Source organism: Marmota marmota, unplaced genomic scaffold (assembly GCF_001458135.2).
Source record: "Marmota marmota marmota unplaced genomic scaffold, marMar, whole genome shotgun sequence".
NCBI lineage: Eukaryota > Metazoa > Chordata > Mammalia > Rodentia > Sciuridae > Marmota > Marmota marmota.
The window spans coordinates 57618308-57644274 of record NW_025999842.1 but is presented as its reverse complement, the minus strand read 5'-3'; the positions used below and the strand labels follow the sequence as shown (position 1 = coordinate 57644274).

The following is a 25967-nucleotide window of genomic DNA, read 5'->3' as shown; positions in this document are numbered from 1 at the left end:
CCCCCCCCCATTTTCTAATACATGCAGTCAAACTGCCTAAAAAACAAACACCAATTCACCTTACACTTAAATGCATCAGGGAAACCAATTTTATTCTTTAAAAGTCATTCTACTTTTCAAACTTACATTTCCTTCCTTGAAGTCTTAAATTTTTAATGTATTTATATCTAACATGAAAATAATTTGAGTTTTTAATATAATCTCTTTGACTCATCTAATATTTTTAGATGTTCATATTTGTTTTATTAACCTTGAAGAGAACAAAAACAATCTCTAATCTAGAAATCTGGAAATCTTTTTAAGTTAAATTTAGAATTTTATAGCAAAGAAATATGGTTTGTGTGTCCAAGTATAGACTTAAAAAAATACCCTTAATGTAAGTAAATTAGGAAAACTTATTCCCAATAAAATTTCACAGAGTATGTTTTCATTTTTGGAAGGATGAACCAGTGCAATGGGCATTTTGGGGACAGTGATAACATCGACCCTAGGAACTCAAGACTTGTTTACTAGAATAAATGAAAACTGGCAGAGGCTGTTGCTGAGTGCTTCAATAGGAATTAGACACACACAGATTTCACTGTCATTTTCAATGGAATTGAAGTCTTTCTTAAAAGTGTGCTCCTGATAGGCTGAAGATAAAGTAATGGACTGGTAGTTCCTTATGCCAAAAATACACAGATCTGTCGTACAAAGGCTTCATTCTCTGCCTGTAGTCAGTAACTTGAGAGCCTTCTGGAGATTCTGTACAGCAGTGCTTACATCTTCATACTGCAAAGCACTGCCAGCATATTTGCAGTATTTCTGAGCTCTAGCAAAGTCCTCTGGAGTTAGACGGACGTCCCCTAGGAAAAAAAAATAATTAAGATATTTATTAGATTATAGAAAGTGCTGTTAGGCATGTGCTTACATTCAAGATTAATGAACATATTTAAAAACATAAAGGTTTTCTTAGACTCAAGTGCATTTTGATCACTTTACTTCATTCTTTTCAATATTTTATTACTAATACAAACCACAGATATGGCAACATAGTTGTGGAAGATTTTCCTTCATGAGGTATTAAACTAGAATTCTTTATATTTTAGTAAATTAACTGCAAAAGTTACAGTTTGTGCAAAACAAGAAAAGTAGCTTTGGTGTTCATGCTAGAATTGCTGAGTCTCTCTCTTCATGGAACAATACACCCAGACTAAACTAGTCAACCCTCATTTGAGCTAGAATATAAATATAACCCCCAATTAGAAAGGTGAATAATGTACTTTATATAAAAATTACATGTCACTTAACTTTTTCTTGCATGAAAATATCTTATGTTTTTGTACCATCTGTGGAAAAATTCTTAAGATTTCCAAAACTTTTTACTATAAACAATTAAAACATGAAAACAACCATTATAAATTCTTTCTCCAGAATTTATCCCTAGTAAGTTTTCTAGCTCTACATACATGATTAATATGTATAGAGCCCAACTAAATAAGTTGGGGAAAATATTAATCTAAGATATGAATATACTTGCATGTATAATACCTGGCATTGTTTCTTATCATTTGAAATAAGCAAGTTGTCATTTGAAATAAGGACTCTAAGGAGTACTGATTAGAGAGGGCTGGGGTCATAAGACCATGAAGAGCAGATGACATATTTCAATTCTGTTTATAAGGCTATATTTTTAAAGCAGAATAATTTTTTTAAAGCTGTTTTAAATTTTGCTGTAGATAGACATAAAATGAAACTCTTGACATTCCCTAGGTAAAGAGGTAACAATGCCAGGTAAACTGATATCAAATTTTGATTAATATAATTATTGCTTTCTAAAATTTTCAAATAGTACTAACAACATATCTCAAGCTTTTATCTCAGTGCCAGGTACCTGGAGGTCCTCAGCTCGATAATTTTACTGAATGAGCACCAACAAGTTGTCTATACTTCTAGTATTTGTTGAATTATTATTAAAGATTGCATAAAATTTGGTCCTTTTATTGTGAACCACATATTACACATTCTAATTATAATGAAAATTATTTTTCTCCATAATTCTTTTAGTATTTTAGTGGACTTGGAATTTGTTTCCCATCAAATCTAAAAAAAAAAAAAAAAAATCTGTCCTTCAGTTCTGTTTACAATTTAGTAAGCACACTTTAGTTTAAGTATTTATTTTTCTTGATAAACACCGATCAGATTCTTAATTATTCTTTTTCAAAATAATTAAGAGACTTTAGTCATTTGCATGTACACACCATGTAGGTGAGTAAGGCACTTTTGATAAACAGCTTCCCTTACTTAACACTACCCATTCGTGCTTTAATACTCTATCCTACTATCTTAAGGGCAACCTTTAAAATATGCAGGGCCTACGTCCAAAATTTACTGGATCTGATGGAAGAAAGCCCTAATGCTCAAACTAATGTTACTTTTACAGCATAGCTTTAGCACTGTTTTGCTGACATATTGCTTATTTATTAAAAAGATAAAATGCATAAATGTTACTATTACTATTTTAGTTCTTATAAACTTATCCACTAATGATAAACTATTTTAAAACACATTTTTCATGAAATAATTTAAATATTTTTAAAACATGAAATATTTTAACTGAAAAATATAGATGTATATATAAAGCTTATAAATATGCATAACAAATTATGTAACTCATATAAAACACAATCATTTCACGATAATTAACTGCAGATATAAAAATGCTTTATAGTCAGAGAGGTCAGACTTATTTTCAACAATTTAAAGAAATTAAAAGGCCTTATCAAAAACTTACTTCAACTATTGTCTAACACAACAGGCATTCTTTCATTTAAAAATAAAGTAAATAAGTAATTAATAACAAAATACCTAAATTAAAGTTTTAAATAGAATAAAAATAAAATCCATTTCCTAATTATGATTCTTATGAATTCTCATTATTTAAAAACTCAACAGAGAAAGCAGAAGGGAAACATATTTCAGGAAGAGAATAACTGTTCACTTTCAGTTTATCTGATTTTATATTCAAAACAAAACATAAACTTAATGTAAACAAATACAAGTTGTTTTTCCTACCATTCAAATTTATTAGAAGTTATAATAAGAAATAGGGAGGAAGGACAGCAAGTATATGTACGATGAAGATTTAAATGATGTCAGGATTAGAAATGTTGTCTAACACTTATCTCTCTTTTAAAATGTGTGCTTCTAAGTTCCATTCAGGCCACAACCCCTCTTTACAGAAGATTTCTTCTCCCCTACAGAGGGCAGGACAATGATATGCAGAAGACAGCTATACTATCAAATTCTCTGCTGTAGTGGTGAAGGCAGCCTGGGTCAGCACTGGATCAAAGACATTTTTTGGTGTAAAGAGAAACCTCTGTATGCTCAACTGACATAAATATCCATTTCCAAGGTTGATTTGTCTAATGTTAAGACAGAAGACAAAACAATTAATTCTAAAAATTTCCAAAATGGGTCTTTAAAAGCTTTCTAATGTATTTAGATAGTTCTTGAAATTGGTATGTCCAGGGCCTTGGATAATCTCATCCTAGTGTACTATTCTCTGACAGGGAGGACTGAAAGGGAACAATCTGACCTGCAGTTAATCTTAGAGGATGTAGGAAAAAATATACATACACTGTGTACACTTTTCAGATATAACTATCTACATAAATTGGAAAGTTTTTAAACAATCATTTAAGTAAGATTCAAAAGACTCAGAAGTTGTTATTCTTATCCTAGTGCCATATGGAGATCTACAAATAAAAAATAAAAAAGTAAATACTCTGCTTCATTCCAATTCTGTTCTCTTCTCCAGAATCAGCCACAAATGCACTGCAAAAATATTTAATATATTTTGATACTGATATACACAAATATAGTAAAACAACACATTTTTATTAAAAGGTACTAAGCACTAAGGAGACAAATGTAGCAGAAACAGGAAGTACTAGAGTTGGTGGTGATGGTAGTTACCTTGATTATAAAACCTCTATTTTAAAAAAACCTTAAAGAGGAGTTTTAGGCTCACAGTCAAGTTGAGAGGAAGGTAGAGAGATTTCCCATAACACATGCATCACCTCTTCTATTATCATCACCCTGCAACTGTGTAGTGGTACTTTTCTTAAAACTAATGAACTTCCACTGACACATCATCACTAAGAGTCTAATTAGGGTTCATTCTTGTTCTGTAATATTCTTTGTGTGAAAACAAATTATACTGACACATATCTATCATTATAGATAGTATTCATTCATTCACCATTATAGCTTTTCTGCTATAAAATTCCTCTGTTCCCCACTCTGTTCATCCCTCCCTTCTTTCCTCCAACCCCTGACCAACTATTGATAAAATATTTTAACTCTCTCCAAAGTTTTGCCTTTTCTAGAATGTCAGAGTGGAAATTACATAGTATAACAGTCTTTTCAGATTGGTTTCCTTCACTTAGTAATATGCATTTAAGTTTCTTCCATGTCTTTCAAAGGTCTGAAATTATTTCTTTTTAACAGTGAACAGAATCCTATATGGATGGATGTATAGCTGACTACTCTATGTGCTATTCTGTTGCACTGATCTGTCTCTTCGTTTGGTAATACTACACTGTTATGACTACTGTAGATTTATACCATGTCTTGAAGTCAGGTAAGATCAGTCCTCCAACTTTGCTCTTCTCCTTCAATACTGTGTTGATTATTCTGGTTTTTTTTTTTTTTTTTTTTTGCCTCTCCAGATATTTTTTATAGCCAGTTTGTTGATATGCACAAAATACTTGTGGGATTTTGAGTGGGATAGCATGGAATCAACAAAAAGAACTGATATATTGGGAACACTGAGTCTTCCTATCCCTGAATAACATGTAATATCTCTCCATTTATTTAGATTTTGATTTCTTTCATTAGAGTTTTGTAGTTTTCTAGGAATCTTGTCTTATATTCTGCAACCCTGTTTTAATAGCTCCATAGTTTTAGCTTCTGCATACAAGAGGAAACAAATGACATAATTTCATTCTTCTTTATGGCTGAATATAATTTCACTGTGTGTATATATATGTGCGCGCACACACACACACACACAAAACATTTTCTTTATCCATTTGTCTACTGATGAATTGATGAGCACTTAGGCTGGTTCCATAAATTGCTATTATGGATTGTGCTGCTATAAACATTGGTATGCATGTATTACTATGTATGCTGATTTTAGATCTTTACAACAAACACCAAGGAGTGGGATAGCTAATCCTATTGCGGTTCCATTCTTATCTGTTGAGGAATCACTATACTGCTTTGCAAAGTAGTTGCACTAATTTGCAGTTTCACCAACAATGAATGTGTATTTTTTCCCCTACATCCTCACCAGAATTACTGCTATTTGTATGCTTGATGATTGCCATTCTGACTGGGTAAGATAAAATCTCAGTGCAGTTTTGATTTGCATCTCCCTGATTGCTAAGGATATTTTTCTTCATATTTGTTGACCATTTATATTTTTTCTTTTGTGAAATGTCTCTTTGGATCTTTTGTGAGTGGGTTATTAAGTTTTTTTGGTGTTAAGTTTTTTGAGTTCTTTATATATTCTGGTTATTAATCTCTTGTAGGCAGAGTATATGGCAAAAATTTTCTTCCATTCTGTAGGCTCTCTGTATCTTTAATTTCCTTTTTTTTCTAATGGTTTTAGCCAGGGATTCCAGTATGATGTTGAATAGCCGTGGTGAGAGGGGATATTCTTTCCTCCTTAGTGACGGTCATAGAGTTTTTAGTTTCTCGTCATTGAGTATGATGTTAACTGTAGGATTTTTGAAAATATTCTTAATCTAGTTGAGGAAAGTCCCCTTTATTCCTAATTTACTCATTTTTCATTCACGAATGGGTATGATATTTTGTCAAATGCTTTTTCTACACTTACTGATATGATCATGTGACTTTTCTTCTTCAGCCTATTAATGTGCTAGAGTATATTGACTGCTCTTCAAATGCTCAATTAGTCTCATATACCCAGAATAAATCCCACTTGGTTGTGGTTTATAACCTTTTTTTTGATATTGTTGGATTCAACAGGATGACACACTGTTGAGGTTTTCTGCATAGATATTGGTCTACAGTTTCGTTTTCTTGTAATGTCCTTATCTAGATTTGGTATTAGGATAATGTTGGTTTCAGAATGAGTTAGGAAGTATTCCTTTACTTCTCTCCTCTAAAAGAGATCATACCAAATGGCATACTTTCTTTCTTAAATGTTTTATGGAACTTATTAGTGAGTTCCATCTGTACCTGGTACTTTCTATTTTGGAAGGTTATTAATTATTAATTCAGTTTCTTTATAGGTATAAACCTATTCAGATTATTTCTTCATATGTGAGCTTGGTCAGACAGTTTATTTCAAAGATTTGGTTCATTTCATGTAAGACATCAAATTTGTGGTCATGGAGTTGTTTGGAGTATTTCTTTATTATCCTTTTAATGTCCACAGGATCTGTAACAATGTCTTCTCTTTCACTTGTGGCATGAATAGTTTGTGTCTTTTCTTTTTGTCTCTCTTTAGAGGCTTATTAATTTTACTGATTTTTCTCCAAAGAATTAGCTCTTGGTTATACATTTTCTTTACTGAGATTCTATTCCCAGTTTCACGGTTTCTCTAATTTTTGATTACCAAGTACTAACTGTACATATTAATGGAACTCGGTATGATATTTCAAAACATATGGTGGATAATGGCCAAATCCAATCCACCTATGTCCACCCTACTCCCAGTCTCTAGTAATCACTATTCTATGTTGAGGTTTTGAATTTAATGTTCACATATGGGAGAGAAGATGCTTCTTTGTGGCCTGGCTTATTCATTTAACATAATACATCCCCATCCCTCCAGGTTTCATTCATTTTGTTACAAATAATAGGATTTCATTTTGGCTGATTTCTGGTTAAATAATTCTCAATTGTGTGTGTGTGTGATATATATATATATATATATATATATATATATATATATATATATATATATATATATGAAAAACATTTTCCTTAGCCATTCATCTACTGATGGGCACCTAGGTTGATTCATATTTTAGCTATTGTAGACAGTGAGGCAATAAACAGTGTTCTATTACACTGAGGTATGTCTTTGGTATGCTGACTTCCTTGCCTTAAACTATATATCACAGAAATGGAAGTTATATCACATGGTAATATCTATTTTAGTGTTTTAAGGAATCCTCATACTAGGGGTTCTTCATAACAGCTCTACTATTTTACATTCCTATCAACAGTGAGTAAAAGTTCCTTTCTCTCCATATCCTTGACAACATTTATTATTATTATTTATTTTTTAATAAAAGTCATTCTATCTGTGGTGAGATGATATCTCATTGTAGTTTTAATGTGCATTTCCCTGATGGCTAATGATACTGAGCATTTTTCCCTATGTGTTGGCCATTTGTATTTTTTCTTATGAGCAGTGTTTGTTCAGATCCTTTGTTCACTTCTTAATAGAATTACCTTTTTTGAGTTCCTTATATATTTTGGCTATTAATACATTTTTGGATAAATAATTAAAAAACATTTTCTCCCATTCTCTAGGTTTTTTCTTGACTCCATCAACCATTTCTTTTGCTGTACAGAAGCTTTTTTTGTTTGATGAGATTTCATTTGTCAATTTTTTTTTTTGAGTCCCGAAAAACTCATTGTCTATTAAAATGTCTTGAAGTACGTCTATATTTTCTTCTAGTAGTGTCATCAGAGTTCCACATCTAACACTAAGGTCTTTGATCCATTTTGAGTTATTTTCGTACAGGGTGAGAGATGGGGTCAAGTTTCAATCTGTTATGTGGCTATCTAGTTTTCCCTCCCCACTTATTGAAGAGGCAGGTTGTCCTTTCTCCAATGTACGTTTTTGGAAACTTTGTTGAGAATCAATTGGCTGCAGATGCATGAATTTAATTCTGGAATCTCTATTCTGTTCCACTGATCTTTATTTCTGTTTTTTATGCCAGTACCATACTGTTTCAGATACTTGGCTTTGGATTGTCTCTTGAAATTGGATAATGTAATGCTTCCAGCTTATTTTTTGTTCAAGATTGCTTGGGCTATGTGGGCTCTTTTGTGCTTCCATATAAATTTTAGGATACATTTTTTCTAGTTCTGTGAAGAATATCATTGCTATTTTGATAAGGATTACAACGAATCTGTAAATCACTTTGAGCAGTTATGGGCATTAAAAACAACACTAATTTTTCAATCCATAAACATAGGAGCTTCTCTATTTTTGGTATGTATTCATCAATGTTTCATAATTTTCATTGTAGAGGTTTTTCACTTTGTTTAAATCTGAGGGGTATTTACTTTTTGGGGGGAGGTAGTCATTATAAATGGAAATGCTTTCTTGCTATAGTGTTTATTGTTTGTTTTCTTCTGCTTACTTTGGATTTACTCTTTTTTCTAATAAACTAAGGTAGAATCTTAGATGACTGATTTTTAGCTTCTTCTTTTCTAGTATATGCATTCCTTCTAAGTACTCTCTTTTCAGGGTTCCCCAAATTTTGATTTTCAAATTTCTCTTTGTATTTTGCCTTTGTGTTATTCTGAAGTATGTTTCTGAATCTCAAAGTATTTGAGATTTTTTTGTAGCTATCATTCTATTATTGATTTCTAGTTTAATTCCAGTGAAGTCTGAGAGCAGAAACTTTATGATTTATAATTAAAAAAATATAAGGTATGTTTAATTTGTCTAGACTCTAATTTATCTGAAATCACCATTCTTTGTATACTACAGATCGTATACACAGGAAGATACCTTTTTGTTTTCTTTTTTTCCTAAACAGGGTCATATTATATATAATGTTCTGCAATTTGCCTTTATTAGTCACTTGGTATATCTGGGCAATCTTTTTTTTTTCCACAGGACAGTTACATATTCTTTTTCTTTTTACAGTGCTGGGGATCAAACTCAGGGCTTCATGCATGCCAAGCAAGGATTCTACAACTAAGCTACTTCCCCAAGCCCTAACCCCCTTTTAAATAAATGTACAGTATTATGCAGTAGAGATAGACCAAAATTAATTTAACTATTTTTCTGTTAATGAGCATTTAGAATCATTTTTATTATTACTACAAACAATGCAGTAATAAATATTTTCATAAATACATGTGCCCATGTCTGAGTATTTCCTAATGAAACATTCCTACAAGCGAAATAGCTGAATAAAAAGGTTTATGCATTTGCAATTTTGATACTGAAATATGCTACTGAATATCAATTTATACTCCCACCAACATGATGCAGGAGTCATTCCTTATACCTTCATTAACACTGTTGATTATCATTCTTTTAAAGTATCTTTGCATCGATTGATAAAGAACTGAACTCACCTCAATTAAATTAGTAAGGTCCTGCATCTTTCATGAATTTATTTTACATTTGTATTACGTATTTATATTTTCACTCATTTTTTTCTATTAAGTTTGACTTACTCATTTGTAGGAATGTTTTACATATGTTCTGGACATTATTTATTATTTAAGAATTATATATTTTCTCCTGGTCTATTAACTGCATTTTAATAATATAATGGTTGAAAGTGGATCTTTTCTTGTATGAAATTTGTTACTTTTCATCTTTCAAACCTGTTAGTCATAACTAAACGAGACACAAGAATTAGGAGACAGGTAGCCCATTGTTTTAATGTTGCTTTACAATATATATTCTTGTCACAATGATAAAATACTATCTTTACCATTAGTTTAATGTCCACACTATGTCACTTGATTTCCGTTTTAGCTATTCTGCTTCAATGATCTATTTGTATATTTTTCTTTCTGCTATTTTCATATCACACTTTAGATTTAAAAAGTGGCGGGATTATAGAAAGAAACCTGGATACCAAGACTAACAAGAGGCATATAGTATTAATTGGGTAGGTTATTTTCTGTCTGCTAACAAGTATATATCTTCCACTATGCTCCTGAGTAATGCGCCAGTTTTTGACAGCTTCCTAATCTATTCCTTTTACCCAAACACTGTCATTCTCTTAAGAAACATAATTGCTCTTAAAACAAGGACTTGCAGGATTTAAATTTACTGTAGCTCTTAATTTTAATTCCCATAATTCATTTGCTTTTGAATAAAACTGGAACAAGTGGAATACATTTAAAATAACTCATACATTTAAACCTAAGTAAACAATATACTACATCTAAATGTATAGTAAACAACAAAGTTCGTAGTATTGGACAACAAGATCACCGTATAAACATAGGTATATAGGTCTATAAACATAGACTCTCCTCCCTCAATGACTGAAAGACATGTAGGCACAATGGCCAGTTCCAACTCATATAGGGAGCACATAAAAATAAAAGTGGCAAAATATATCTACATACATAATGTCAGAGAAAAATGAAACATCTTCTTAAAAAAATCTATCAAGATCTTCATTCTAGATAGAACAAGACTAAATCTCATCAGACACATGAAGAAAATAAACTTGGAATGAGAAAATCCAACATAAACTCAAAATATGACTTGAGATAAAAATTGGGGAGAGTCAGAAAAGCAGGAAAGATTATAATCAACAAACCAATCACCCAGCCTTGAACCAACCAACCAACCAAAATATCAACCAAAATAATTAACCTCAAAGATTTATGTTTTCAACAATGGTAATCTCCATTCTTTTCAGATAATCTAAAAACTCAGGGTAGATAATAAAGAACATAATCACAATACATAGTAATCTTAAACCAAACTAATTTAGCATAAACTTCTATGGTAGCTTTGTCTAGATGTTTCTGCCCCTATACCCAGTAGTGTGTGAAAAAAAAAAGAACTTCAATGAAAGGGAACACCTTGGGAGTTGGGTATTTTTAATAATATGAAACAATCTTGGTTCTTGTGAGAAACCGCAAAGATATTTGTTTTGAATTATCTTGATGTTTGAATTTAAATATGAACACTTAAATATACGGCACTCTCAAGGTAATATTACAAAATAATACCCCCAAATGGGAAGGACAACATAGCTCAGAAAACAGTCAGCTGACTCACCCTGGGAAATTGTACTAAACAGTGCAGGATCAATGGCTGGAATAGTCTGTGGAGTAGGTTGGATAGTATTACTCGTTACACCTGCAAATCAGAAAATTACAAATACGTATAAAGTGTTACAGCTCTTAAATTACATGTTAGAAAAAAACTAGAAGATAATGGAAAAATTGTATTACTTCATTTAAATATTTTCTTAAAACCTTTGTGCTTATTTGAAGATAGAGGCTAGTAGAGAAAATATGCAGGAAAACTCAGTTTACTTGCATGTATTGGCCACATATTTCCTAATGTATATTTTGTTTGTCATGTGTGATTCTTCAACTTGCTTATCAATTGAAGCTTATCACAGACTCCCTTCCTATCTTTTAATTTCTTAGCCAATTAAATAAATTTGGAGACAAGGTGTGACATAATTATGACTGGTTTAACTTCAGATGAGTCCCAATTCATCACTCTACATGAAATTACGAATTATACACTTCAAATTTTCCAGTTGACATTTTTTTTCAAATATTCATTTTTAGTTGAACACAATACCTTTATTTTATTTATTTATTTTTATGTGGTGCTGAGGATTGAACCCAGGGCCCTGCACATGCTAGGCTAGCACTCTACCACTGAGCCACAACCCTAGGCCCAGTTAACCCGTTAAGATAGTATTTTTATAGATCAAACAAATTTTGTCTTCCTTTTAGAACCTGTCAAAATTGTCACATTTAATGAATTACTAGTTCTAAGCCTAAAATATATATTAGAATTATAGATTATTATTTACCTAAAAAATTAACTCAGAGTGTTGAAATTGTCCAAAAAAGGGGGAAAAAAAAAAAAAGACTTAAATGATTCAATCAGCAGAAAAAGCAAATGAAGAAAAGTTCATTCATTACTCCAAATCAATGAAGTCAACTAATCTCTCAAAATAAGATTCATTTGTTTCAAACTGAAATAGGTTACATTTAGATAGATTAAAGTGAAGTGAGAAATTGGTAGTAAGGGTAAAGTGGTAAAAATACTGGGATAAGGAAAGGGTAACAAAAGAAAAGCAGGAGATAAAGAGAAAAGTTTCTAGGAATACAAATACATATTTTCTAGAACGCTGGTTTCATAAAGGCTGGTTCAAGTTCTTCCTGGTATGTTTTGAATATGAAGGATCTTCTTATTCTAACCTATTGGGAAAAATAATTTAAATACAGACTATTTTACTTTGCTTATTTTGTTTTAGGGCAAATTAGCGTCATTTCTTAGACTTTGGAAGGATTAAACATCATAAAAGTCTGACTTTTTAACTGAAAACTGTGCTAATAAAAACTTTTTAAATGCAAAGGGGTATTGACAAAAGGCCAAGTAAAATTTTTAAATAGTACAAAAAATATATGTGTTAAAACCTACCTCTCATTTCTACTCCTAGACTCATTAGGGCTATTACTAGTTTTGAGGGCATCTTTTCATATTTAGCCTAACCTATCAATACATATACTTTTGTTATTCTTTATTAAGAAATATGTGTTCCTGCCTAAATAAAAAACATCTAAACACACCCCTTTCTCTATCAAGACATTTTGCAAATGGCAGTATGTTGTGCTTACTATACTTATCCTTGAATTTTCTCCTTAATATGGCTTAGTAGTAAGTAAATCCTCCCGGTTCTTTTTTCTTTTTAATATTTTTAGTTGTAGATGAACACAATAGCTTTATTTTATTTATTTATTTTTATGTGGTGCTGAGGATGGAACCCAGTGCCTCACACATGTTAGGCAAGTTCTCTACCACTGAGCTATACCCTCAGCCCTCTTCTCTGTTCTTTTTTAATGGCTACATAAGTGCTCCATTCTATGAATGGACCATAATTTATAAAGTAATTCTTTACTGACATTCAACTTGTTTCCAATGTTTGTTACTACAGATAATGCTATGGTGAATATTCTTATAAAACTCAAATTAGTGTATGAATATGCAAAGAAAAATTTATAGAAGTGTTATTCTAAAGTCAGAAGACACAAATTTTAAATTGACCAATTCATGTCCCCCTCCTTGATTTTGTTTAGTGCTAACCAAATATATTAAACTATAAACACCTAAAAAAGTTTTCTCCACCAAACCTGCTTAACATTTAAAGGCATGTAAATATATGATATTAAGATAGGTTAGAATGTAGGATCTAAGAATCTTCAAAGATTAGTCAAGTCCAGTGCTTTGATGAAGCTATACTCAAAAAATGTATGTAGATAATAGTATATATTTTTCATATACATCTTTAAAAAAAGGCAGGCTATATGTCAATACCATTTTTGGCTAAATAATTTGTATTTGTTCTTAAATTAAAATTCTCTAACTGCTTTTTGGAAAAGGTATATAATTTTGTTGGGCTCCTGCTCTAACCTTTTAACTTATTTGTGTAACTTCTATGTGATCAAATAAAAAGGCACTATTAAGAACAAAACAGAACTCACAGGGAGAAAATTTTTAGGTATATAGTAAAATTTCATTTGAGCAATATTAAACAGTCTGCATGTTATTAAATAATGTCATTCAACTAAGACTTGAACTGACAACACAGACTCCTTAACATGCCTCAGGCAGCACAAAGATGCTACTTCTTGTTCATTTTGAAGCATAGAGGCCAGGCTTGTCCTCTTGGCAGCGATCATGAGCATGTTACCACTGGGCCTAGAGTAACTGGCTCAACAAAGCTTATAAATACCCGTGCAGTTATTAAAATGCTTTTTTGTTTATGCTGTTTGTTTATTTAATGAGATGCTCAAATCTAGTTATTTCTCCTTCTTTCTTGATTTGGACAGGTCTCATGTGACAATTTGCCACACGGTTGTAGCTCTCTAGATTGCAATATGTTGGAGTGATGTGACCCTAAAGCAGTCCTGGGGAAAGCAGAATTGGGTTGGAAATTTCCTCTATTCAACAATTTAATAAAAAAGAACTGTTGTGAAGTAACTTCTGATTAATTTTTAAGTAGATAGTTATATAGCACATTAGATGGGATTAATACATATTAAATATTGCAAGATTTATAGGTATGCACAAAATTGCTTTACTGGCAAAGCAGTGTGGGGATTCTGAAAAGGGAGGCATGACTGTTGGTTAGAAAATTAGATAAGATGATCCAAAAATTCTAACTATATAAAACCCCAAAAAAGGAATTCAGAGAGGCAGAGAGAAAAAAGAAAGTTAGTCTATGAGGAACAAAAGGTAAGAAAATAGGAAGATTAGATTAAGTTAAACCTCAGTGTAATCATGAAAATAGAACAGGCTAGAATACCAAAAACACATCAAAGCCTCACAGAAAACAAATTCAGTACTTTTGACACCAGGACTACCACAACATAGTTCAACTTTTCTATGTATAAGGTGAGCTACACTTTCAATGAAAAGCTTAGCATTGATTAAAACATGTTCTATTAATTCATCTAATTACATATTCTACCAAGAGCTTCTATAGTATTTAAAGACTGTAAGACGCATATGCTTCAAGAAAGAGGAAAAAAAAAAAAACATCACATTACAATGTGATGTTTGTGAGTGGTTAAAGCAAAAAAGGCAAACACTTAGCTTTTTAAACAATCACTATCCATGTCCTCTTTACACCCCCTTTGCTTTTTTGTGGAAGAACTAAATATTGTAAATTAGTACACACTATTCTTTTCAGCTATCTTAAGGATTTCCCTTTGATAAAAGTGCATCCTGGACTTTTATATGAGAGAAAGTAAATCACTCCTAAAGTGAATAAGAGGGGAAACATCTGCTATATTTATAAACTAAAAATGTTATTCTTTTTTTTTTATTAGACAACTATAAACTGATTTTTAAAATGTTTCAAGTATAATAGAAAAAATATATCTGGGGACTAGGAGGAGATTTCCATATCTCAAACCAGCATTAAAGAAAACTATAAGTTCGCTTTACTATCAGAAAAGTAGGTTTGGATTTGACAGTATTTTAATTCTTTGGAGAAAGGGACACAGAAAGGAGGTCATAAAATCATAAAGTCATAGAGGTTTGGCTTCAAATTTCGCTAATGTCACTGGGTATATTTTTTTATTTTTATTTTTTAATTGTAGTTGAACACACTACCTTTATTTTATTTATTTTTATATGGTGCTAATGATGGAACCCAGGGCCTTGCATGTGCTAGGCAGGGGCTCTACTGCTGAACCACAACCCCAGACTGTAGATTTGTTTTAAATGCAAAGTTTGCAAGAATTTATAAAGACAGAACTTTATCCTGTAAAAATTCAAAGGTTTTAAATTTTATTCTGTCCACTGAGGACCAAAAGACAGATTAAGAGAGAGAGCGGGGGGAGGGGGGGAGGTCATAAAGACCCATCCAAAATAAAAAACAGCTTATGCCCGAGTTAATGAGATCAGATTGAAGTGTCTACACTAGAAAATTTCCTATTATCACCTCCTAATTTCTACCTTTACAACATGAATATTCTAATAGACACTGTCTAATAGTTTGATCACATGAAACTACCAATATTTTGTCATTTTTGTTGCATAAGACTAGCAATTACATATAAAGCAACTTAATACAGACCTTCTACTAACAGTATGTTCTTTCTTTCACATAAGAGTAAATCTGTAAGTACACCATATACATATGTGACTTTACTATAGTTCTGCCCTAAGATATATTGTCTAAAACAATATCCCTTGGATAATCTTTTTATAAGTTTAATATCCTCCCCCCCAAATATGACACTTCTTTTGATTCATAAAAATTATTTCTAATTTTCATTAACTTAGCATTAAATGCCCTGTGTCTTTGGCAAAGAAATACGAAGGAAAGGGGGAAAAAAAGAAGGAAAGAAAGCCAGTTTGCTGATTGCTGAGTTTTGTGTTAGGCTTAATAGTAGTCAATTTTTATACTTTTTCCCCTTTTAATAATTAAAATACCCATGAGAAATAAGTATTAATTTCATTGTAGAAAGAAGAAAAACCCAGGTTGAGGGAAGCTGAAAAATTGGTGAGTTGGTGGTTTAGGAAGGGGTAGAAATTAATAACAAATACCATTTGATCCAAAAATGCACTGCATTCCTCTATAAGAAAGCTTGTTTGGGACTCTTTTAATTAGTGTTTAATTTTGAAGTACCTTTCAAAAGTATTTACAAAAGGCTATATTGAAGTAACTGGTTTTGCTTAATTATCCTACATTGGGAATACTGAATGTTTCTACAAGAAAATAAAATATTTAAAACAAAGTTCCATAAAATTTTACTTACAAAATAAATTCAAATTGTTTTATTAATGTCATCATGCAGACCAATAAACACAGAAAAGTCAGGGTAAAATATGCCAAATGCTGACACAAAGAGATCAGGGATATGATGATCAATTTCATTAATCAATTTAAAGACAAAAAGTCAGCAATATCTGCAGAAAATATAAGGCTGAAATTTTAAAATAGGAAGGAAAATATTTATTGTAATTGCTTCTACAACTGTTAAGATGAAAAACTTTTAAATGTTATTCAATTTGTGCAAAATCACCTGAATGAGCTGGATAAAATGAGGCTGAAAACTAACTCTATGAAGTGAAAATGTGGGACTGTAGCTCAGTCGTAGAGCTCTTTCCTAGCATGTGTGAGGCACAAGGTTTGATTCTGAGCACCATATATTAATAAATAAAAACAAAGGTCCATCAACAATAAAAAAAATATTAAAAAAGAAGGCTAACTCATTTTATTAAATATCCTGTAAATGTTATATAGTGTAATACCATAGATTATTGAGGCTGAGACGAATGAAAAAAATTAAGGATAATTCTTGGAAAAAAAATCAAAATTGAATATAAGAATTAAGTAAGAACACACATAGTTTTTAATTTGTGACTAAGAATGGTACTTGTCAATAACACAAGTAAACCGGAATGTATATTCAATTTTGTGAAAGTGTCTTCACTGACACTGACCCAATGCTGGATATCAGTATTTTCATAAAACACCCACAGAATACTGATCTATTCAAAGATCATATATAGCTCTCCTGCTCTATTTTAAGGCCACACATTTATAATGTTAAAAAAAAATAGTAATCTGAACTCCCTTCTTTCAGCTATGATTTCACTGCTCCCAATCATTGATAATTTCCATATAGAGGGTAGAAGCAGGGTCCTAATCTTGCCATCACAGTGTGACCCTGACATCTCCTACAAGAATCCCCACTCTTCTCAGTGCTATTCTTAAACAATGGTGGAAGAGAAAAAAAGGGGAGTCTAGAAAAACAGCAATACCCACAAAAAGTACAGAAACTACTCTTATTAATAAAATATAAAGTTAATAGTAATCCACACATAGAAATATTTGTCATTGCTCAAAAAAGTAGATTACAAAACATCAAAATTATGAAAATAATTTTTATGAGATCACATGGAACTTAAGTATCATAGAGTTTATGACTATCAGTATGAGGTACAAATATGATAAATGCAGTTCTTCTTTCTGAAAGGAGAATTCGAAAGCTGAGTTCTGATTTCCTACCTGTGCTGTGAGGCACTTCTGCTGGAGTATTTGCTGGAGCATGTGCACCTGGAGGAATCTGTATTCCAGTATAGCCGCCTGAAGGCATGCTGGATGGGTCATAACATGATGATGATGATGGCTGAGGCGGCTGTGTGGGCAGGGAGGATGCTCCAGCATCTTCATTTTCCTCAACATCTATTACGTAATACATAAACCGTATTAAAGTAGGCAGTTTGAAATACAAATGCTGAATATTCTTATTTTACTATACACACAAGATAAAAGGAATCTTCATATGCAATTCTATTTAAGGCAATTGATAAGTAAGCTCTTTCTCTTGAAATAATTATTGCAATTTCTTACAAAAATTAATTATCCCCAACAATATGATTATCACTTTTTTCAGTTTAACACTAATTTCATAAAGTTTTACACATAGCATATTTTCTTTTTCTTAAAAATATTTATTTTTTTAGTAATAGGTGGACACGATAACTTTGTTTTATTTTATGTGATGCTGAGGATCAAACCCAGTGCCTCATGCATGTCAGGCAAGCGCTCTGCCTCTGAGCCACAACCCCAGCCTGCATAATTTTCTTTAAAATAAACTTTCTTTAAAAACTTATGAAAGATCAAGGAAATTTTTGACAAAGAATGAGTCAAATTTATGCTATTCAACGTGAACTCTATTTTCTGAAAACTGCCTTTTACTCAGTACTTTGTATTAGCTATTACATAACTTATGTATGTTGTTCAAATTAAGTTAATAAAAACAAAGGAATATAATTTTACATTTTGTTATGTAGAAAGAAGTATGAGATACCTGGTTTTTAAGTTTTGAAATGTACATTTAAAAAATCTATAGTATCATTAGCTGACTCTGAACACTAATCTGAGAAAATTAAATTTTGATAGTATATTTCAAGTGACAATTACATATCCTATCTGAAGAGCAGGTGGCAAAGATTTTCTCCCATTCTGTAGGTTCTCTCTTCACACTCTTGATTGTTTCCTTTGTTTTGAGAAAGCTTTTTGGATTGATGCTATCGCAATTATTGATTCTTGATTTTATTTCTTGTGCTTCAGGGATCTTCTTGAGGAAGTCGGTTCCTGAACCGACATGATGAAGAATGGGGTCTACTTCATCTTCTAGTAGGCTCAGGATCTCTGGCCTAATGCCTAGCTCCTTGATCCTCTTTGAGTTGAGTTTTGTGTAGGGTGAGAGATAAGGATTAAATGTCATTCTACTACATATGAATTTCCAGTATTCCCAGCACCACTTAAAAAGTAAATAACCAAATCAAAAATGGGCAAAGGAACTGAACAGGCACTTCACAGAAGAAATATGAATGGTCAACAAATACATGAAAAAATGTCCAACAACATCTCTAGCAATTAGAGAAATGCAAATTAAAACTATACTCAGATTCCATTTCACTCCAGTCAGAATGGCAAGTATCAAGAATACAAATAACAATATATGTTGGTGAGGATGTGGGGAAAAAGGTACACTCATACATTGCTGATGGCACTGCAAATTGGTGCAACAACTGTGGAAAGCAGTGTGGAGATTCCTCAGAAAACTTAGAATGTAACCACCATTTGACCCAGTTATCCCACTCTTCAGTATATATCCAAAAGAGTTAAAATCAGCATATTACAGTGACACAGCCACATCAAAATTTACAGCAGCTCAATTCACAATAGCTAAGCTATGGAATCGATCTAGGTGTCCTTCAACAGATGAAGGGATAAAGAAGATGTGGTACATATACCAATGGAATGTTACTCAGTCATAAAAAAGAATGACTATGACTTTTGCTGGATCTGGAGACTGTCATGCTAAGTGAAATAATTCAATCCCCCAAACCCAAAGCCTGAATGTTCTCTTTGGTATGCAGATACTAACACACAATAAGGAGTGGGGACAGGGAAGAATAGAAGTTCACTAGATTAGACAAAGGGGAATGAAGGGAAGGGAGGGGGGATAGAATAGGAAAGAAAGAAGAATGAATCGGACTTAAGTGTCATATGTTCAGATATGAATACACCACCAGTGAAACTCCACATCATGTACAACCACAAGTCTAGGATCCTAATAAGTTATATTCTATGTATGTATAATATATCAAAATACACTCTACTGTCATGTATATCTAAAAAGAACAAATACAAATAAACTTCAAGAAGATACCTGCATACCCCTGAATTGTACATACACACCTAGGGAATACTCAAGGAATCCTTAAGAAAGCAACAACTTAAAACTGAAAGTGGTAAAAAGTTTGAGTTAAGGCAAGTTAACTGTTAGAACAAGAAACAGGACTTTACAGAGGAAGATAACAAGCTGCAGAGAGGCTACAACATGCTATTAGCAATAGGAATTATTCGTATGTGGGAAGAAAGGACAATGTGAATAGAAATCAGAAGAAAAAATGTTTATAGACTTTGGATATAAAATTAGCATAAAAGAACATTAAGTTAACTATTATACATATGATTAAAGCCATAAAGAAAAATATGGCCAAAATGAATGGCAGAGGAATAACTCTCTAAGAGAAAAGAAACCTATAAGATGGGAACAAAAATAGATGAGACTAAGGAGACACATGGCAAAATAGGATGAAATCTACTAAACACTGTTTTGAAGGTAAGTGGTGAGAGAGCCATTTCTGAGGTGATACTACTAAAAGTTATGACATTAACACTAATTTATGATACCAGTTATATCTTAAAATCATACACATTTATACTTGTGTGTGTGTGTGTGTTCGTGTACAATTTAAAAACAAAGTAATCTCCATAGCTTCTCTGTGTGTGTGTGTTGGAGGAAGGAAGTTAAAAAAAAAAAGGGTGATGGACAGAATATGAATGAAGTCAGAGAATGTTGAGCCTGAATGAAGGGCATATGGGAATCCTTTATACTGTTCAGACAACGTTTTGGTAAATTTTCATTGTATCAAAAATAAAGTTACCATATAAAAGGAGTTTATTTCAATTTTATATTTTTTAATATCATCAATTTTATATAATGTCTATTCAAATGTCACGGCAAAAGAGTATACATTCTGCTGTCAAAAGTAAGTGTATTACTTGGTTTTTACCTAAATTAATTAAGTTACACTGTCTATTATTTTCTATTGGTTTTATTAGAAATTCAATCTTAGGATAACAGATTAGATTTTGGTTAAATATAAATACACTGTTAAGAGCTGAAAAATACAACAGAATATAATACTATACTGAGAAAATGGGAAAAAAAGATTTTTTTCTCATACAAATTGAGATTTAATAACTTACTCTTATAGAGACTTAAGCCAATTCTAAGCAGATACTGTAAGATGTTGTGACATTAACACCTGATTATGACACCAAGTTTGTTTTAAGTTAATGAGCTAAAAAAGTATACATTGAAAAATATTCTCCTCTGTGCCTTTCAGGATTTCTGTAGACACAATTTTCTACTATCCGGAGGCTCCATGAAATTTGTATGACAACAAAGAATAGAAATTAAAACTCTGGGCTGGGGCTGTAGCTCAGTGGCAAAGCACTTGCTTAGCATGCATGAGGCACTGGGTTCAATCCTCAGTACCACATAAAAATTAACAAATAAAATAAAGGCATTCTGTCCGTCTACAACTATAAAAAAATAAAAAAAAAAATTAAAAAAAAGAAATTAAAACTTCTCCTTACGCCAAGTTTTGGAAAACAAAGCAAAAACTACCTACAGTTAATAATCTACTTAGTGTGATAAAAGGGCTACAAATAACTGTTTCAGAACAAAGGAGATCAAGACGATAACCAAAATGTAAAGGTTTGAGAAGCCAGTGATATGGGAAGAATACCTAAAAAACAAAACTGATAACTCTGATATGCCTAAAATGACATGTGAAATCATCCTAAAAAAGCAAACAGATGTTTAATGTAAGTATTTTCATGGTATATTTAAGAGTATAAGCAAAACCATATAAAAAAGCTATCTTCCCAAATCAAATGTGATTACTACACATAAAGACCTATTCCATCTTTGCTTTGATCTTCTTTTAAAATTTTTTCTGTATTTTTTATTGGTGCATTACAGTTGTACATAATGGTGGGATCTGTTGTTATATATTTGTACATGCACATAATATAACAAAATAATTTGGCCAATATCATGCTTGGTTCTCCCTGGGAGATTCACATTGCACTTCTGCTTCACCTCTTGCTTTTGAGCTGAGAGCTTCAACTTCTACTTTTATCCCAACCCTTTCTTCAGAAATCTTTGGTAGAACAGCTAATTGCCAGTTGGAGCACTTCAAGTAGTAGTTACCATAGCATCTCAATGTCTTTTTAAATAAAATCTCTCCAACCAAACCTACTCATCCTGTACTAGCCATTTCTTTGATGGAATTACCATGCCTCCAATCACCTAAGTTGGAAAAATAGGAGTCATACGCCATTATCTCTGTCTTCTTTTGAATTAAACTGTCTTGAAGTCCTATTGATTATACTTCTCTATTTGTTCTCTGTATGCCCATGGCTGAGAACTTATGCAGGCTGTTATTATTATTTTGATTACCAAAAGCCCTTGAATTTGTCTCACAATTAGAAGACCTCTCCTCCTCCAGTTCATATACCCTCACATTCTGAATCTGCCTCCCTGCTTCTGTGGAAGTTCTTTTCAGGTATAGCATCCCTCTCCACTTTTTACCTGACTTTAGTTCAGTTAACTACTAAAACATTGTTCAGGCATAATCTCTTACCATTAAAAATGCTGACTAATCTATCATCACTCCTCATGGGAATAGAAGCTCCTATAAGAAAAGGGTGTGTGGCATATACATCTCTAGTATTAGGCTAATACAAAAAAAAAAAGACATTAAAAAGGAAAAAAAAATTCTTGAACAAAAGAAAGAAAAAATACATAAAGATTTTAAAAACAGAAGCACAAGGGTATGTCCTGGAAGGTAGAGGTCTGCATCATGTCTAAAGCACAAAAATCCTCCTCATAATGTTGATACTATCCTTTCAAGGGAAGATTAACAGTTATGCTGAATGACTGGCTGAAATTATTTCTTAAAAGCTCACTGGAGAAGATAAATATGTGTAACTCTTCTTATTCTATGTCAAACTAGTTGAAGGAAAAAAAAATGCATGTGCTCATTTGGGTTAAAAAAAGATCTGGGTTCCAACGATGGCTATATTAATTAGTTACTAGAACTTGGGCAAGTTATTTATTCTTTTTAAATACTTATTTCCCCAATAATAAGTAGGGATGATCAACCATCTCCCAAATTTAAGACGACTAACTTAGCTAGTAAATGTTTAGCATTGTGCCTAACATCAAGCAAGTACTCTATAAATCATATTATTGTAAGTTATAAAGATACCTGTTGAAAATAGATTTTATAAAATTGACTACACAGAAGTTCAGATGAAAGAGGTCGTCATCAGATATCATTAGGATTTGTACAGGCAAAAAAAGAAAGAAAGGAGGAATAGTTTTCACTAAGGAGACAATGGTGCTTTCTGCTAACTACTGTGGCTGTCATAACAAATTATATGGGTGTTATGAAATGAACTGTGCACTTTCACTCAAATGGTGAAGCTCTAACCCTCTTGCGACTTTTGGATATAGTCTTTAGGAGATAATTAAGATAAAATTAAATCATAAGAGTGAGGCCTTAGTCCCAAGGAACTGAGTCTTTATAAAAGAATACAGAGAATAAGATAGACACATTTTTCTTTCTCTGCCATAGCAAGAAAATGGCCATCTACAAGTGAGGAAGGGATCAGAAATTTATTCTATTGGATCTTAATCTGGGAATTCTAGTCCCTGGAATCACGAGAAAACAAATTATTATTATTTAAGCCATCCAGTCTATGGTATATTATAACAGAAGTTCAAATCAAGACAGTGAAAAGTGGGATGCTATTATAATAAGTAATTACAAATTTGATAGTAGCTTTGGAACTGGGTAATGGATAGTGGCTCTATTAGTTTTGAGGTCCATACTAAAAATAATGGATGTTAAAGGCAATTCCAGCTGGACCAGTGGTGCATACCTATAATCCAGTTACTTGGAAATCCGGCAGGAGAATCACAAGTTTGAGGCCAGCCTGGGCAATTTACTGAGATCATGTCTCAAAAAAAAGGGGGGGGGGGAGCGGCTGGGAATATATGTAGCTTAGTGGATGTATGTTACTCAGTGGTAAAATAATGGCCCCCTGGAGATTTAAATCCCACGTTCCACACCAAAAAACAAAACAAAAAAACAAAATCACACAATTCTGGTAAGGTTTTAGATAGAAATGAAGACTATTGATGATCCTTCTTACATAGTGGCAAAAATCTTGGCTAAATTGTATTCTAGTGATGAAACTGGATATTTGGCAGGGGAGATTTCTCAGCAAATACTGAAGGTGAAGCTTGGTTCTCCTTAGTACTTATAGTAAAATGTAGAGAGAGGGAAATTAAAAAGGATTTATTAGGCCAAGAGAAACCAGGACTTGGGAGACTTGGGGAAAATTCTTAGTTTATCCATATTGAAAAATTAGAACGCTTGTTTTAAGAAAACACTATGGGTGTGGCTGAAGAACCATTTAATAAAGAAACTAGGGTGCAACTCATGGACTTGATCAGCTGTCTAAGCAGAAGCCAGGAATAAAAATGGAATTTTAGCAGTAAAAACATTGTCAGTTAGGACTAAAGTGGATTGAGAGAGACAAAATGAAGGAAGGCTGTCATCCTTCTTAGATCACATAGAACCTAACCATAAACTGCTCAGTTGTAAATACGTGTTCATCTTCTTTAAGGGTGGAGATATCACCTCTATTTCAGTGTGCTAGATTGCTTCCATCCAGAGTTATAGGGACAGAGCCACTTGGCCTGGAGTCTTGTGGGCAAAACCTCATGGATGAGATTACCACACCAGTGGGTCCAGACGGTAAAACACTAAACTGAATTAAAGAGGATTATTTCTAAGTTTAAAACCTTAATGGAATTTGCCTTTGTTAGGTTTTAGATTTGCTTAAGACCTGTCCCTTGTTTTTCTTTCTGATTTCTCTTTTTTGGAATGGGGATACCTATTTTATCTATGGCTGTCCCACTACTGTAGTTTTTGGAAACATATAACTTGTTTGGATTCATAGGTTCAAAGCTGGAGAATAATTCTGTCTTAGTATGAATTGTACCTAAAATTTCTCTCATTTATCTGATTCAGATTAACAGGTGAGATTGTGATGTTGGAATGAGTTAAGACTTGGGGCACAGTAAAGAATTACTGTATTTTTCATGTGGTAAAGACATTCCAAGGACCAGAATGCTGCAGACTGAAGTGTGTCACCCCAAGTTTCATATAGTAAAGCCTGTCAACCCAATATTACTATCTGGAGAGAGTCTTCAGAACATATTAAAGTCAAAAGGGGACATAGATAGGGCCCTTATCTGACAGGACTGTGGCCTTATATGAGGAAGAAGAATGGAAGAGGCGCTCTTTTTGGCATGGGGGGGGGGGCACAGCAAGAACCATATGAAAGCCAAGAGAGAGTTCTTATCAGAAAGCCAATCCTGTTGGACCTTGGTCTTGGACTTTCTTGTCTCCAGAATGGTGAAAGTAAATTCCGTTTGTTTAAGTCATAAAGTCTGCAGGATTTTGTTATGGCAGCCCAAACACATTAATACAATAGAAGGTAGGTTTAGAAAATAAAGCAATTGAAATATAGTGTTATCAGACAGTGGTGAGTCTTGTTGATTAGCTAAGAATCTCAATTTTTTTCTTGTGGTAAACTAGAAGTAATATACATGAGGCCTGGTATGATACATACTTGATTATAGTCAGTATTAACATAGAAAAGGAAGTATGTAAAACATTCTAAAATATTAATTGGAAAGTGAGAAAATTAGGGCAATATACTTAAAATAATCAATTTCTACTGTAATGATGAATAACCCCAAAACTTAATTCAGAGTGGTCAGGACTCAGAACACTCAAGTTCTGGTTGTCTCCTTGTGCTTTTATAATCTCAGACAGGCCACACATGACGATACCCAATTTCTTCTGTAAAATAGGAATTATATGAACTAGATCTTAGGAATTTTTGAGGACATGAAATAAAATATGTTAAAAATGATTTGCAAGTTTTATGGCACTGTAAGAATGTGAGGCATTTATTATATAAAATTACTAGAAGCAGCATTTTTTAAAGGATATTTTTCTAGTTTTTTTGGGTTTTTTTTAAATGTTTTTAGTTGTTCATAGATGTTTATTTCATTTATTTATATGTGGTGCTGAGAATCAAACCTAGTGCCTCACACATGCCAGCAAGTGCACTACTGCTGAGCCCTAGCCCCAGTCCCAGTGAAGAAGCATTTTGTATGAAAAATCACTTTAAAAATCAGGCAAAAATAGATGGTAAAATATACTTCATAAATAGATAAGAACAAGTTAACTTGAAATGCTGTATGAAAGAGATGAACATTAAAATAAA

At 32.4% G+C, this 25967-nt stretch overlaps 1 protein-coding gene across 2 annotated transcripts in view; it reads right to left on the bottom strand.

Annotated features, from left to right (window-relative positions):
- Positions 1-71: 71 nt before the first annotated feature.
- Vta1 (vesicle trafficking 1) overlaps positions 72-25967 on the bottom strand; it is a 67807-nt gene continuing 41911 nt past the window's right edge. The window contains exons 6-8 of one of the 2 annotated variants that reach the window (XM_015501800.2): positions 17514-17690; positions 11021-11101; positions 72-845 (exon numbers count right to left, since the gene is read on the bottom strand). In XM_015501800.2, coding sequence (XP_015357286.1) covers positions 700-845; positions 11021-11101; positions 17514-17690 — 404 coding nt within the window. In that variant the 3' untranslated portion in view covers positions 72-699. The remainder of the gene's footprint in view (positions 846-11020; positions 11102-17513; positions 17691-25967) is intronic. The other variant, XM_015501809.2, reaches the window with a different exon arrangement.